Genomic DNA, 14,435 nt, shown 5'->3' with positions numbered 1-14,435 from the left:
CGTCACATCGAGAGCAACCCGATTCCAATTTTGCTTTACACTCAGCTGACCATGCTTCCATTTTACGGAATAAGGATCGATGGAGTTGCACTGGTTACAACTTGCAATTACTGCTGAAACCTCCTTACGTGATACATTCTGGTGTTTTCGTAAACAAAGTTGCAATGTTCGATCGACACTAAAATGACCAATTGAGTGAACTTTCCATATGTCTTTCTGTTGGATTATTCCGGTTGCACACACTGTTCTGCATTATTTTTGAGTGATTCGTAAAAGTCGATCGGCCAGATTTAGTTCAGATGGAATCCATTGTACAATAATCTTAATATCTTTTGCTATTTCCTTTATCGTATTCAGCCGTCGTTGTACTAGCAGTTGAGAAATTCCCCGAGTCTTTACGCGATATTCTTCTTTTAAAACTGCGTTTAACCATCCCACGGTGCTCTTGCTATCGCTGTATACTGTGAGTTCTTTTATATCCCATTTACTGGCTAAATTTAACCCTTGAAGTATCGAATCTAGTTCACTTATATTAATATGGTGCGTATCACTCGTTGGTCGTAGCCATGCTGCATCTTCAATAACGATTCCACCAATTAGAAGAACTACACCCAGTCCTATGGACGATGCATCACAGTAAAGCTCAGCTTTTCCATTCACTGGTACCAGCCATTTCCCACCAACCGAGTCCTCTTTTTCCAAACGGTGAAGCAACTCATTTATTTTTTCTTTGCAATCTTCAGAAACATACTCATTCCATGGAATATTTCCAGCTAATCGTTTGATGTATGAAGCTTGTAAACGCAAACTTCCTGCCACCGGGTAATGTCCAGTTAGTTTACCTAAATTGCTAAAAAGCTGTGATCGTGTGACTGCATTTGAAGATTCAAATTGTACTATATTGTCCCGCTTCCATATCAATTCCCTATTTTTATTTCGTTCGACTCTCAATCCTAAAACACGTCCTTTTTCTAGCTCTTCTGGAGGTTTACACTGCAACCCAAATTCTCAAGATGCTTCACTACATTTTCAGCTGTTTCTACACTTTCATCAACAAATATATCATCAATGTAATTATCACATGCTTTCTTCACAGTCGAATTCATATTGAGCACGTGACGAAGAATTGTAGTCATTATTGTTGGAGCCACGTTGATGCCAAAACACATTCTGGTGAAACAATACCGTTCCTCATTTATAATCACAGTTTGATATGGCCACAGTTTTTTGTCAATGTGAATTTGAAGGTAGGCTTTCTTAAGATCAAGGATTTTTGCACTTTTAATTTTCCTCCAACGACGCAGTATCTCTTGACAAACGTCGGCATTTGCTGTGTGACAATTTACAATTTCGTTGAGAGCTCGGAAGTCTCCCACTGGGCGTATCTTTCTACCTTTATTTTCTTGCACAACACACATGAGCGGTATCAATACTTTAGGTGGTCCCAATGCTTGCTCGTTATACGGCACAAGAATGCCAGAGTTGATCCATTCATTTATTTCTTTTCGGTAACTACTTTCATGCTTTTCGCTCATCTTTTATTCGCGGATCGTATTATTATTTGCGGGCTCTTTATTCCAGTTCCATGATGCCGTCCATTTTTTTCCGTCGAACTTTGCCGTGAAATCCTGATGTTTTATTTCGTTGTTTTTGTTTATTTCTTTCTCTTCGTTTATTTCGTTATCTTCGTTTATTTTGTTTTCTTCGTTCTCTTCGTTTATTTCGTTCTTTCCATTTATTTCGTTCTCTTTACTTCTTATATAATTTGCCCCACATTTTGCCGTGTTTATTTCTTTCTCATCGTTTATTTCGTTCTCTTCGTTATCTTCGTTTACTTCGTTCTCTTCGTTTACTTCGTTCTCTTCGTTTACTTCGTTTACTTCGTTTACTTCGTTCTCTTCGTTTACTTCGTTCTCTTCGTTTATTTCGTTCTCTTCGTTTATTTCGTTCTTTTCGTTTATTTCGTTTTCTTTACTTATATAATTTGCGCCACGTTTTTCCGTGTCACATGCTAACATTCGGACGGTACGGTTTTTATCACCATAGATTACGGCTCCTCCGAATTTTTCAATAGCATCCATTCCAAAAATCAAATCAAACCCGAATGGTTTGTCCTTTACAATTAACGAATTAACCATCCGATATATTCCATCAATTTCCAATTTGATTACCATTTCACCTAGTACTTGTACAGTTCCTCCCAAAGTTGTGATGCATTTTTCACTTTTTGAAACAAGTCCACGTGTAGATTCAGCATGAACCACTGTAATTGAGCATCCAGAATCAATTAATGCTGTTCGGAACATTCCGTTTATTTTAACTTTTAATGATGGCAACGCTGTTTCAGGGAGAATACTGGATGCCATTATTTCCAAATTCTCCCTTTTCTTTTAAACCTTGCAATCGTTTGATGCAGTTTTTGGCTCGATGATTGTGTGAACAGTTCTTACATTTTACCTCGCAGTCCCGTGCATAATGTCCAAATTTTCCACAAGTTTACCTACGTGACTTTTACCACGTATACGTAATAATTGTAACTCACCAACTTTAATAGAACAAGCTTACTTAATTTGATATTAAATTCGTTATAACATAACTTATTTTGTACTAAATTAAGCAAGCAAAATGGACAAATTCGCCAGTCTAAAATATTATATCATAAAGTAGAAAAAAAGCATACCTTGTATTTGAGTTTAATCTTATTTGTGTGGCAAATAGGGACGCTTGGTACTAATTTATTTCACTTAATTTGATGTAGTTTGGATATTAGATATTACAACTTAAAATATATTATACTATTTAGTTTTGTTTTAAATGCATTGCGTTATAAGATATTATATAGACCAATTTTTTTTTTTAATTATAATTAAACTACAATAAAAATTAATTATATCATCATAAAAGTAAAATAATTATAACTAATATAATGAATACAAAAACTATACTATAAAAAAATAAATAATATAATAAAAAATATAATTTTATATTTCATCACAGGTTTTTATTAAGAATAATAAAAAAAGTTCCGTTAGACGCGATATTTTGGCACGTAACTTTCACGTAACTTTCACGTAAAATAGTAACCTGGACGAAGTCACCTAAAATACACGTGATTGAAACGTGAATAAAACGTTGCGTGCCTACAGGGTTCGTTATTTCGTATGAAAATGTTTGAAAATAATGCTTAAATGATGTAATTATTAACTAAATACAGACAAATAAGTAGTTATTAACTACTAAGTAAACCCTTATTTTAAAGAAAAATTAATTACTGCTTATTTTAAGATATACAAATTTTAACTTGTCTGTATCATATTTTTATTATTTATTATAATCAAAAATACTCACAATTATTATATATTTATATCAATAAAATTCTATATAGATACACTTATAGACAGGGCCGCCGAGAGAGAGGGGCAAAAGGGGCATACGTGCCCCGGGCGCTAAAATAATAGGAGCGCCAAAGAAAACAACATAATGAGATTTTATTTACAAAACGTAAAAAAAAAAAACTACAATGAATTTTTTTTATTGGTGAGGTATAAAATAAATTTACTCAGTGATATGCATAACAATTAACTCAACTTTTTATCTATATTACCAAAGAATTATAATTTTAAATAACTTATCCCTTTACTTTGGTTAGTGGGGACCAACCATAAAAAAAATTTGACTTGTTTTTTATATTGACGATATTTAAGTAAACACTAGGTCTAGAGTTTTGTATTGTGTGAATTTCTCTACTCAAATGCAGCCAACAACGCACAATATTGTTAATTAAATATTTTAGTTAAGATCAAAACTTAAAATATTCGGCTTAACTACACTGCAATACAAAATTGCTTATTATTTACAATTAAAATTGGAGCTGTGAAAAATAATTTTTTAAGACCCTCATTCTTCTGGTTGAAAGATTGAAAGCCGGTAAAAAAATAAAGTTTGCGAAGACAACTTTATGGAAGATATTTTGCATCTTAATAGTTTGAACAAGTCTTCTTGTTTCACTTGTGGAAACATTTATAGTATATTTTTCAGTCTTTATGCAATCGAATTGGAATTTTTTAACGCAATGCCAGTACCTATCTATGATTGTGAAAGACCTTTAATTAAACTTAAAGTGATCTTAAAAAATAATTGTAGGGCAACTATAGAAGAAGAACATCTATCGAAGTTGACGAGACATTCTTCTTCTATAGACGACGTTGGTTTTGCCCGACGTATGTCGGGCCAACCAACGACGTTGAACCGTGGTACGTTGGTTCGGCGTTAGCGCTTAGTTTAAAAATACTTTGGGATTGTCCACAAATTACATCACGCAAGTTTTGACCGTTTTAGACCCCTCCCATTCCTCGTCACAACATTCTAACTCTTTAGTAACAAGTTCCGTATGGGCAGTCATAAAACCACTAAACCCTCCCCCTCCTCCCCTTAAGCGTGACGTAATTTATGAACGACACCTTTCGACGTTGTTCCGACGAAGATCCAATGTATTTATACTACTGGTACACAGCGTTATCTAATGCGTTTGTGTTTTTACTAGTTTAAAGTTACGTAACTGTTGGCTAAACAAATTTAAATTAAAAAAATTGAAGTTAATAAGAGTTAGTTAGGAAATGTTCACATATGAAATTAAAAAAATCTTGGAGTACAAACAATTTTTATGACGGGCGGGACTCCGGCCTCCGGAGTTATATATACATAACTTTAGAAAAATTTCCGAAAGTCCTTAATCAAGTTACTTATATTTTATTTATATTTCCAATTTTCTATTTATTTCCTATAAACAAATTTTATTAGGAAATAAAACAAATATTAAAGCCTATTTCAAAATCAATATTATAAATGAATATAACTTTATATAACTTTTATAGAAAAAAGTTGTTTAATGTAAATAAGAGCAACACCATATAAATTATACGGCCACAAAGGCATCAATTCAACAACACAACATTAAGAAAATTATTTTTTTTGGTTTGGAATGGTATAAGACATTACCGCCTATGTTTCAGAATGCCAAAAAGCAATAAACAAGAAACTTTAAGTTAAACCATAATTACAAAGCATATAGTTCCAAAAGGTAACATAAAACAGGTTGGGATTGATCTGACTCAACTTCTAGAAGTAAATGGTTATAAATACAATGATAGTACTAATCAATTATTTAAGGAAATGGATAGAAGCTAAACATCTCTTTGATAAAACAGCAAAGTCTGCAGCATTGTTTCTGTATAAACAAGCATATAGACACAGATGTTTTTAAACACGAATAAAAATCGAGGCAGTGAATAGGCTGTCTAATGAACATGACATATAAACTTGAACTCGTCTATGTATGACAAGTGCATATCGTCCGCAAGCAAACGGTTTAGTAGAACATCGTAGTCACTAAATAAAACGAACATTGGTAAGGTTAATTTGTTATTGATGATGTTTTGTTTTCAACGCCTATTAAAAACATAAGTCACCTGGATTTTCGCCAGTTGCATTACTTTATCAAAGAGAACTTGTTCTGTCAATTGATATAAATCAGAACTTGATTGAATAAAACTATAATGCTATTCTGATTGACGAATAATTTAAGTAACAAAAAAACAATTCTGGAAACTTTCAATAAAATGAATGAAATGAGGAAGTGTATTTTCAATGAAGATTAAAAAAACATTCACTTATAATCTAAAAACAGGAATATACAAAGAATGCTGTAGAAACAAAAGTGTTATAGTGAAATCATAAACGTGGTGACAGAAGATGAATAAAATTTGTTAAGCCATAGATAGGACCATACACAGTAACTAATATTTCAAATACAAAGAACTGTAGTTAAAAAAATGAAAAAAAAGCAAATACTAGAAAAAAAGAGTATAACCTAACAATGTCAAAACAAAATCAATTGTCAAAGACGTTGAATCAAGAAACACATATAATAACGTTAACATGAAACAGTGTAAATGTTTTAATTAAAACATGGGCAAAATATGCAACTTTTGATGTAAGAAACTCAAGCCTGTTTTCAGCTTGTATTTTTTTACACATACTGCTGTTAACCATATGTGTAAAAAAATACAGGCTGAAATGACTGGATATTTGAATATAGCAAATCAAACGTAGATTTGTAAAACTAAAAGATTGAAGATGTGACATTAGCAACTGATGCGGAGATAAATGGATGTGCTTCATTTATGGAGGTAGCTATCCAAATATACAAAAAATATGGAGCGAAAACAATATGGATGAACTACCAGTGGTCTGAAGAAGCAGTTAATATATGTATATATATATATATATATATATATATATATATATATATATATATATATATATATATATATATATATATATATATATATAAATATATATATTTATATATATAATTTTAAAATAGTGTTCATATTAAACTTAATCGCTTCTTTATTGCTTTTTAAAAAACCGCAACCTTTAAAACGTTAAAATGTATCATCAAAATACAACAAAATGTTATATGGTAGTAAAAATATAATAGTGGGAATAAAAATTTAATATGTGATTTTTAGCGGGGAGTAAAAATTTAATAAAGGATTTTTACTCGGAGTAAAAAAAAAGAAGGAGAAAAAATCTCATACTACACCGATAATATCCTCCATAAAAAAATGTAATATTAATAGAAACTAGTTGTCCGGGCCCGTAAAGTACTGATCATATTCAGTCTATATCACACTATATTTTCTATACTTATTCTTTATATGGTCTCTTTACTTCAGTGTTTTTTTGTAAATGGTAGAAAAATTAATTATTTAAAAGTCTAGGTTTTGGGTTATCGACTAAAACTTCTTATAATAAACGCGGGAAGAAGGAAACGTATTCTTGTTTTTTTAGCTTTTTATTGTGCACTAAGAGCTCAGTAAAAATCTGAGACCTTTGATTTATTTCCAAAGAAAAAGGTAGAATGTAACTTCCTACTTTAGGAAAGAAAATTGTCTCTTTGTTATCATAGATGCGCAGATTTACCTAATTGTTTACATATAAACCGTATAAACATTATTGTTAAGATCTCTAACATGGATGACGATTGCAAAATATTTCTCATATTATAAATATAATTTTCAAAAATTATATTTATAACAAAGTTTAGACCCTCCCAATAAAAAACCCTAATCCTCACGTTAATTCAGTAGGCGAGGAAAGTTATTTAAATTGAAATCATTATACCTTCCATAAAAATTTGTATTATTAATAAAAATCATGACGAGCTTCATTCAAAATAATAAAATGCATAACAAAAGTGTATATATTTACTTATATTAGTATTTATTAAGAATTATTACGAAAAATATAAAATATTAGTATTTATTAAGAATTATTACGAAAAATATAAAATATTAGTATTTATTAGGAATTATTTCGAAAAATAAATTATATATATATATATAATTTATTTATTCTTTTTATCCACCTAAATTATAGGTAAAATAAAGCGTATAAAATTAATAGTTTATACTTTCAGTCCAAAGTCTAATTTAAATTCTTCTTGGAATATTTTCCTGCATTAAATTTGTAAATATTAGCCTTTGTCCTCTGATATTTCAGAATTCAAAGGAATGGTTCAAAATTGCCGCTATATTGACTCCTTTGTCATCGTAGCGACGCCTAATCGTTATTTTTTTTCCTCTATCAAACACCCCAGTGGGCACAAGAACGTTTTGCAAACGTTTTTTAAAGGTCCCGTGAAACGTTTTTTAATGGTTTTTTTAACGTTCATATGAAACGGTGACCGGACGTTTTCCTAAAAACGTTTTTTGAACGTTTTCTAAGGGTCTCACAAAAACGTTTTTTAATGGTTTTTGAACGGTCATATGAAACGGTGACCGAACGTTTTCCTAAAAACGTTTTTAGAACGTTTTTCAAGGTTCTCACGAAAGCGTTTTTGATGGATTTTTATTATATGTAAATGAAACGTTTTAACCTTTTTAAGGATTATCCTAAATCATTTATTTAAGTATAAGTTATTTCAGTAAATAAGTTATGTTATGCAGAAAAAAAATCTTTTACAAACGAAAATTTAGGAGCAACAGCCTCGATCTCGATAATTTAATAAATTTCTAAAAGTTTAATTTTTTGTTTATTTATAATATAAGCATACAAAAAAAAAGCATACATTTATAAATAAGCCTACAAAAACGTAATAAAATAATTGTTATGCTATTCTGTCAAGAGCTCTCTTCGATCTTCAACTTATTGACCGAATGAAATGATCTTCAACATATTGACCGAATCAAACTTCGTTGTATGTGACACCAGTGTTTCTAAAAACAGAAATACTATAGAAATCTTTCATGGATTCCAACTAGCACATATAAAGGGTGTTACTTGAACGCACATTTATACTCATGGTAAATTCTACACTTTACTTTTAGTTTATTTAACAATTTTTTTAACCTTGTTATAATTTCATTACGTAAAAAAATAAAATAAAAAAACCTGATGAAAGTTTCTCATAACAATAAATTCAAGTGATGCTTTTTGGGTAGTTTTTTAAATTTGATGAAAAAAAACTTCATATACTGTTTATTAACGTTGGAAATACTTTCAAACTTGATAAAAAATATTTATTTACATAAAATGTTTAATAAAACCAGATGACATTCTTTGATAAACTTACATTCAGCAACTTTTTGCACTTTAATAATAGGACTTGCTTCTCTTATGTTCAAATAACTGTGATATGTTGCACTGTTTCATTCAAATATGAATAGAAATAGCTTCATACATTTATTAAAAAATTTATTTATATAACATTTTTAACTCAAACATACCTTCATTCATTTGCTTGTAACTATATCTGCACCTTTGATACTCATAATTGCGAATAATAATTTCACTTTTTTAGTATATTTAAAAAAAAAAAAAGTTAGTTAAACACGATGCAACATTATTGTGTTGCATAGAGCGCCTTAGCGGCAGTGTGGCGGATTTTTTGGAACAAGTCCAACTGATTCTTAAAGGCATTTAGGCTTTCAGCATTTACCATCTCACCTGGTAAGCAATTCCAGCTGTCGACAACTCAATTTGTGAAGAAGTTACTTCTGTTATTATTGGATCAAACTATCTCTTTCACAAATCGACTTCTATGACCGTGGCGAGATGCAGAACGCATTGGAGTGTGGTGCCAGTTAACAGTTTCTTTACTATACTCGATTTTAAAAAGCTGTATTAAGACTCTACAATGATGTTTTTCTTTGTAGGTGGTCAGTTTTAAATACTTAAAATGAAATCTTTAAAAAAAATTACATTCAATATATATATATATATATATATATATATATATATATATTTATATCTATCTATATACATACATAAAAATGTAAATATATATTTATATATATATAATATATATATATATATATATATATATATATATATATATATATATATATATATATATATACTTGTATAAATATATATATACATAAATATATATATATATATAATATATAAATATATATATATAAATATATATATATATATATATATATAAATATATATATATATATAAATATATATATATATATATATATATATATATATAAATTATATATATATATATATATATATATATATATATATATATACATACACACACACCCACACCCACCCAGCCACCCACCCAGCCACCCACCCCCACACACACACACACACACACACACACACACACACACACACACACACACACACACACACATATATATCACTTACAAATTTACAAAAAAGTTATACCTCTGGTACAAACAGATTATTTGGAACATTTTTGTGGGCACATAAAATTTTTGTCTCTTTATGTAAATTTTTTTTGTAAAAAAAAAACAGTCGTGGTAAAACGTGAAAACACTTGAAATGTGAAAGAACGTGTAAAATAATTAATCAATTGAGAAAAAAATTACTATTAAAACATTTATTAACGTTTTTAAACATAAATCTTGCTCAAGCGACCATTAATCATTTACTAAACATTTTCAAAACATTCTTGTGCCCATTGAGTAAAAACATTTTGTATCTATAAGTTAAGTAAATAACTTATGTTATCCAAAAAAAAAGTCCTTAACAAAAAGAAACTTAGGTGTAACACTAAGACATTTAAAGTTTATTTATTTTGTATTCATTTATAATGTGAACATAAAAATACTAAATAAACTATTTGTTATTCTATTCGATCTGGAGCTCTTTTCAAATGGTCACCTATTAACTTATCAACCAAAACAGATTTTGTTGAATGTGACACTAATGTTTCTAAAATATAAAATAAATTTATGCATTTTAAAGCACATACAAAAGCGGTTACATAAACACACACTTCCACAAGAAAAAAATTTTATCAATATTTAAAAATTACCAATAATTGCTTTATACAATAATGTTTTTCTAAATGATCTTTTGCCATGTCTCCCTGCTTTGTTAAATAGCGATTGAACACTTTTAGACATAGTTTCATCTAAAACTTTGTTAACTGAGGCTGAAATGGAACTACCGCCTATTTGTTTAAGTTGACGGACCTACAAAAGTTATAGAATATCATTATCAATATCACTACTTTTTTTTTAATTGACAAAAAAAATTATAAAATTAACAATACCAATTAGATTTATTTAGAAAAGCACCATATATTATTATATACAAAAACCATACCAACAAATATAACTTTTCTTTATCATTTAAAAATGTTTCTCTTTCATCAAACTCTCTTATATCATTTGATTTACAAATATAAAGTAAGGTTTCTTCAGGCTCAGTTCTTCTTCCCAGCTTTTCGATTGAACATAAAGATTTTTTTATTTCGGATTTTAAACTTGCTAACTCCATAAATATTGCATATTGAAAACCTAATATAAATAAGTTAGAACTAATTTAATAAATATTTTATATATACTCAATAGAATCATAGTTTCAATACAAGGTTCAATAAATATTAACATACGCCTTTCACCCATTGCTTTAAAGCTAGCTGGTGGTTCATCATAAAAAAAAGTACCACCAATGCCTCTTGGAATGGTTTTTTGAACTGGTTCCAAAAACAAATCATTTTGACAAACAGAGGACAAACTAGATTGACTTTTATTGATTTGATATGATTTTGAATTCAAAACGTTCTCTTCTTGATATTTCTGAGTAGATACTATCTTAGGATGTTTGCTAGGAGATTTACAAAATGATATTGAAGAAAATAATGGCAATTCAGCAACCTTTTCAACTGTAATGTCAGGACTACTTTCTCTAACCCAAAGACGATTGCAATATGTTTCACTATTACATTCTAAAACTGATATTTAAAAAAAAAACATAAGACTGTATTATTTTAATAAGGTACTTGCAATAAAGTACTTAAATAAAGAAAACTGACAAAACTAATTTTAAAAAAACATTTTAAAGTTTAAAAGCATGTGTATTAAATTTACCAAAATACCTGTTTCTTGAAAATCAGAATTTGAAGATTCAGAGTCAAACTTCATGCAAACATAACACATCTCCTTTGTTCCCTTGTCAAGATTTATTTTTAACAATATATATTCTCCCCACCCTTTATCAGGTGAAACCCAATTACTAATATAGTAGTTTATTTGTTTTTTGTCTTTCGGAGGCCAATATACAACACTTTTGAGTTCATCAACCCAATGCACAGGTACAGTCATTTTCTTTTGTTTTTCATCTTCAATGATAGTCACTACAGAATAAAGTCTTTTTATTGGGCTAAAATCAAAAGCAAAAAAATGAAAAAATGATCCCATTGATTTTCTGATGTCAACATATAAGATTGTTTATTATTACAGTTAATATAAAGAAACAGACTTTATATAATAAAATATAAAAAAAAAATTATTAGCAACATTTATAATAAAGAATTGATTTTAAAACTGTTTTCTCATCAAACTTACCTTGTATTGGGTTGTGATCGCTTCCTTGTGACTGTTCTTGCTTCTTTAATATTCATTATTGAGAGCAGCTCCTTAACTTTTGAAGTAAATTGTGAAAGATTCATATATATATATATATATATATATATATATATATATATATATATATATATATATATATATATATATATATATATATATATATATATATATATATATATATATATATATATATATATCTGTGTATGTGTGTGCGTGTGTATGTGTGCGTGTGTGTGGGCCACAAAAGATATAAGAAAATACTTATATGGCTATAATAAAGAGTAAAAAAAGTAAAAGCAATTATAACAATAATAACAATAATAATAATAATAATAACAATAATAATAATAATATATATGTATATATATATATATATATATATATATATATATATATATATATATATATATATATATATAAAATATATACATATAGATAAATTCCTTTAATTAATTAACACAACTCTAGTGTATTGAACATTAAAAGTAGATAGAGATAAATAAAAAGTTTAGCTTAGCATATGTTGTGCAACAGTTTACTAATAACAAAGCCATCTTTAATTGGTAAACAAACACATTTGTTAACCAAAGAATCTTTATGTTTAACTCTGACAACATGTCGAACATTACTTCTTAAGAAATATACATCTATATCCTTTGAGTTTAAAAAGTGTGTAAAATAATGATCCAAACAATCTTTTCTATAATAGAAGCACGAGTATTGATCATTCCCTAAATTAACTTTTATGAAAACCACAGCATGTTTGGTTAAGAAGCAACCGTCTCTTAAGTTGGTATTAATTTTGGTTTTTTTTTGCTCAAACCTAGGCTGTCTGGCAAAATCACTGGGCAATTTTCCATTTAGCTGCAATAAACTGTTTGAAATTTGGTCTAACATGTTTAAAGAAATTTTTCCATGATTAGTTCCTTTAATCCCACCCTTAAAAAAATATAGAATTCTCCGAGTAGCTCCTAAACAAACAAGCTGCATATAGTCCAAAGTAAACATGTTTATAAAATCAAGGGAATTTATCTCACTGAATATAGACTTTTCATGTTGGTGACATCTTCCATTGTGATCTCTGTTAGCATAAGTATAATCAAGAAATTCAATATTTGTACGCAAATCTACATTTACTTCTATATGAGAAAAAACAATTATACATCTTCCAACAATAGTACATCGTTCACAAGAATGATAACCAGTATGATTAACTATACCTTTTAATAAGGAGCGAGCAGGGGCATCACAAATAAAAGCATAAATTTGAACCATGTAACTTTTGTCATTCACTACAAATGGAGAGCTTGTTAGCATTTTTAATTCATCTGAAAAATCTTTTAAAAATAAATGACATTTAGGTTTAATTGATCCACAATACATTCCAATCAAAAATGGATTGTAACCTTTAATAAGACCAACAATAGGCCACAGCTGTGTAGAGCTGGATTTGTACAGTGGTAAACCATCTATATTAAAGCTTAAAGAAATGTTAACATCAAGAATTGAATGATAAATTATTTGATTAGTGATCTGTTTTTTTTAAATCCAAGATATATATAATTTCCACCATCAACATTTTTGAAACAAATACTTCTTTTTATTTTTAATAAGGTTCTACAATCCAAAAGCACATTAAACTTATATTAAAAAAAAATAGCTAAAATTTCATTAGTGCATTGTCGCGTACAGTTGTTTTTAAGTGACCATTCCTTAATTTTTGAGCATAACACTAAATCATATTCTATTTTATTATCAGGTATCACATATCTAGAGTCAGAAAGACTGCTACTACTTTCCTCAAGTGCTGAGTTTTGAAATAAATTATGATACTTAAGATCATCACTCTGAGATTTTGGTGACTTCGTCGGATAATTATCGCTTTGGGAAACTAAAAAACTTTGATGATTATTTCCAAACTTTTCTAGAACTGCATTTCTTTTTTTTCTCCATATACTAAAATAGTAATTTTTATCTCATTTCATATATATATAGTTAAAAAACTTAATTCATTTAAAAAAATTAAACAGCATATTATAAAACATGCTCATTAAAAATACCTTGAATTTGGTTGAGATTGTTTTCTTGCAATTTTTCCTTTGCTACTCATTACTAAGAACATATGCACAAAAATCTTTGTATTACATTATATCTATAAATTACATTAACAAATATAAAAACTACAAATTAGAAATTAATAGTTAGAAATGTTCTAAATTGTTGTTAAAATTGAATAATTTTATTTTAATACTTTATAATAAAGTGTGTATTACAAATACTAAAAAATTTAAATATTTATACACTAAATAAAAAAAACAAAGAAACTGCTTTTATATATATATATATATATATATATATATATATATATATATATATATATATATATATATATATATATATATATATATATATATATATATATATATATATATATATATATATATATTTATATATATATAAGATTTTTTTTTGTCAATATATTTTCCTACTAAATTTATATATATATATATA

At 28.1% G+C, this 14,435-nt stretch overlaps 3 protein-coding genes and 1 long non-coding RNA gene across 5 annotated transcripts; all 4 read right to left on the bottom strand.

The window, feature by feature from the left end:
- Nucleotides 1-252: 252 nt before the first annotated feature.
- LOC136074511 (uncharacterized) lies at nt 253-1,535 on the bottom strand. The gene is made up of 2 exons (XM_065786840.1): nt 1,044-1,535; nt 253-993 (listed from the first exon to the last, which is right to left on the bottom strand). Exons 1-2 carry the CDS (start codon nt 1,533-1,535, stop codon nt 253-255), a joined length of 1,233 nt encoding a protein of 410 aa, XP_065642912.1.
- Nucleotides 1,536-1,538: 3 nt separating this feature from the next.
- LOC136074510 (homeobox-like protein HDP1) lies at nt 1,539-2,366 on the bottom strand. The gene has a single exon (XM_065786839.1). It carries the CDS (start codon nt 2,364-2,366, stop codon nt 1,539-1,541), a length of 828 nt encoding a protein of 275 aa, XP_065642911.1.
- Nucleotides 2,367-8,085: 5,719 nt separating this feature from the next.
- On the bottom strand, nt 8,086-9,293 carry LOC136074897 (uncharacterized). Its single transcript, XR_010635538.1, has 2 exons — nt 8,793-9,293; nt 8,086-8,282 (listed from the first exon to the last, which is right to left on the bottom strand). It is a non-coding gene; the product is annotated as an uncharacterized LOC136074897 (long non-coding RNA).
- Nucleotides 9,294-10,109: 816 nt separating this feature from the next.
- Nucleotides 10,110-14,078, bottom strand: LOC136075418 (uncharacterized). Of its 2 annotated transcripts, XM_065788535.1 has the most exons (9): nt 13,985-14,078; nt 13,145-13,880; nt 12,962-13,063; nt 11,904-11,979; nt 11,435-11,718; nt 10,949-11,290; nt 10,660-10,853; nt 10,367-10,526; nt 10,110-10,263 (listed from the first exon to the last, which is right to left on the bottom strand). In XM_065788535.1, the coding sequence occupies exons 2-9, from the start codon at nt 13,305-13,307 to the stop codon at nt 10,175-10,177; spliced, it is 1,410 nt and encodes a 469-aa protein (XP_065644607.1). In that variant the 5' UTR covers nt 13,308-13,880; nt 13,985-14,078; the 3' UTR covers nt 10,110-10,174. The 2 variants fall into 2 exon arrangements, with proteins under 2 accessions (XP_065644607.1, XP_065644608.1); XM_065788536.1 differs by lacking the exons at nt 12,962-13,063; nt 13,145-13,880.
- Nucleotides 14,079-14,435: the final 357 nt, after the last annotated feature.

The sequence above is a fragment of the Hydra vulgaris genome, chromosome 01 (assembly GCF_038396675.1).
Source record: "Hydra vulgaris chromosome 01, alternate assembly HydraT2T_AEP".
Classification (NCBI taxonomy): domain Eukaryota; kingdom Metazoa; phylum Cnidaria; class Hydrozoa; order Anthoathecata; family Hydridae; genus Hydra; species Hydra vulgaris.
Note: the sequence above shows the minus strand (reverse complement) of the source record. Positions and strands in the feature narration are given on the sequence as shown.

Coding starts and splice junctions, on each gene's coding strand:
- LOC136074511 (XM_065786840.1), bottom strand. CDS start 1,535: ATGAGCGAAAAGCATGAAAGTAGTTACCGAAAAGAAATAAATGAATGG. Junction 994..1,043: donor ATATATTTGTTGATGAAAGT/GTAGAAACAGCT, acceptor TTTGGGTTGCAG/TGTAAACCTCCAGAAGAGCT.
- LOC136074510 (XM_065786839.1), bottom strand. CDS start 2,366: ATGGCATCCAGTATTCTCCCTGAAACAGCGTTGCCATCATTAAAAGTT.
- LOC136075418 (XM_065788535.1), bottom strand. CDS start 13,307: ATGTATTGTGGATCAATTAAACCTAAATGTCATTTATTTTTAAAAGAT. Junction 11,980..12,961: donor ACATGAAAAGTCTATATTCA/GTGAGATAAATT, acceptor TTACTTCAAAAG/TTAAGGAGCTGCTCTCAATA. Junction 10,527..10,659: donor AAGAAAAGTTATATTTGTTG/GTATGGTTTTTG, acceptor TAACTTTTGTAG/GTCCGTCAACTTAAACAAAT.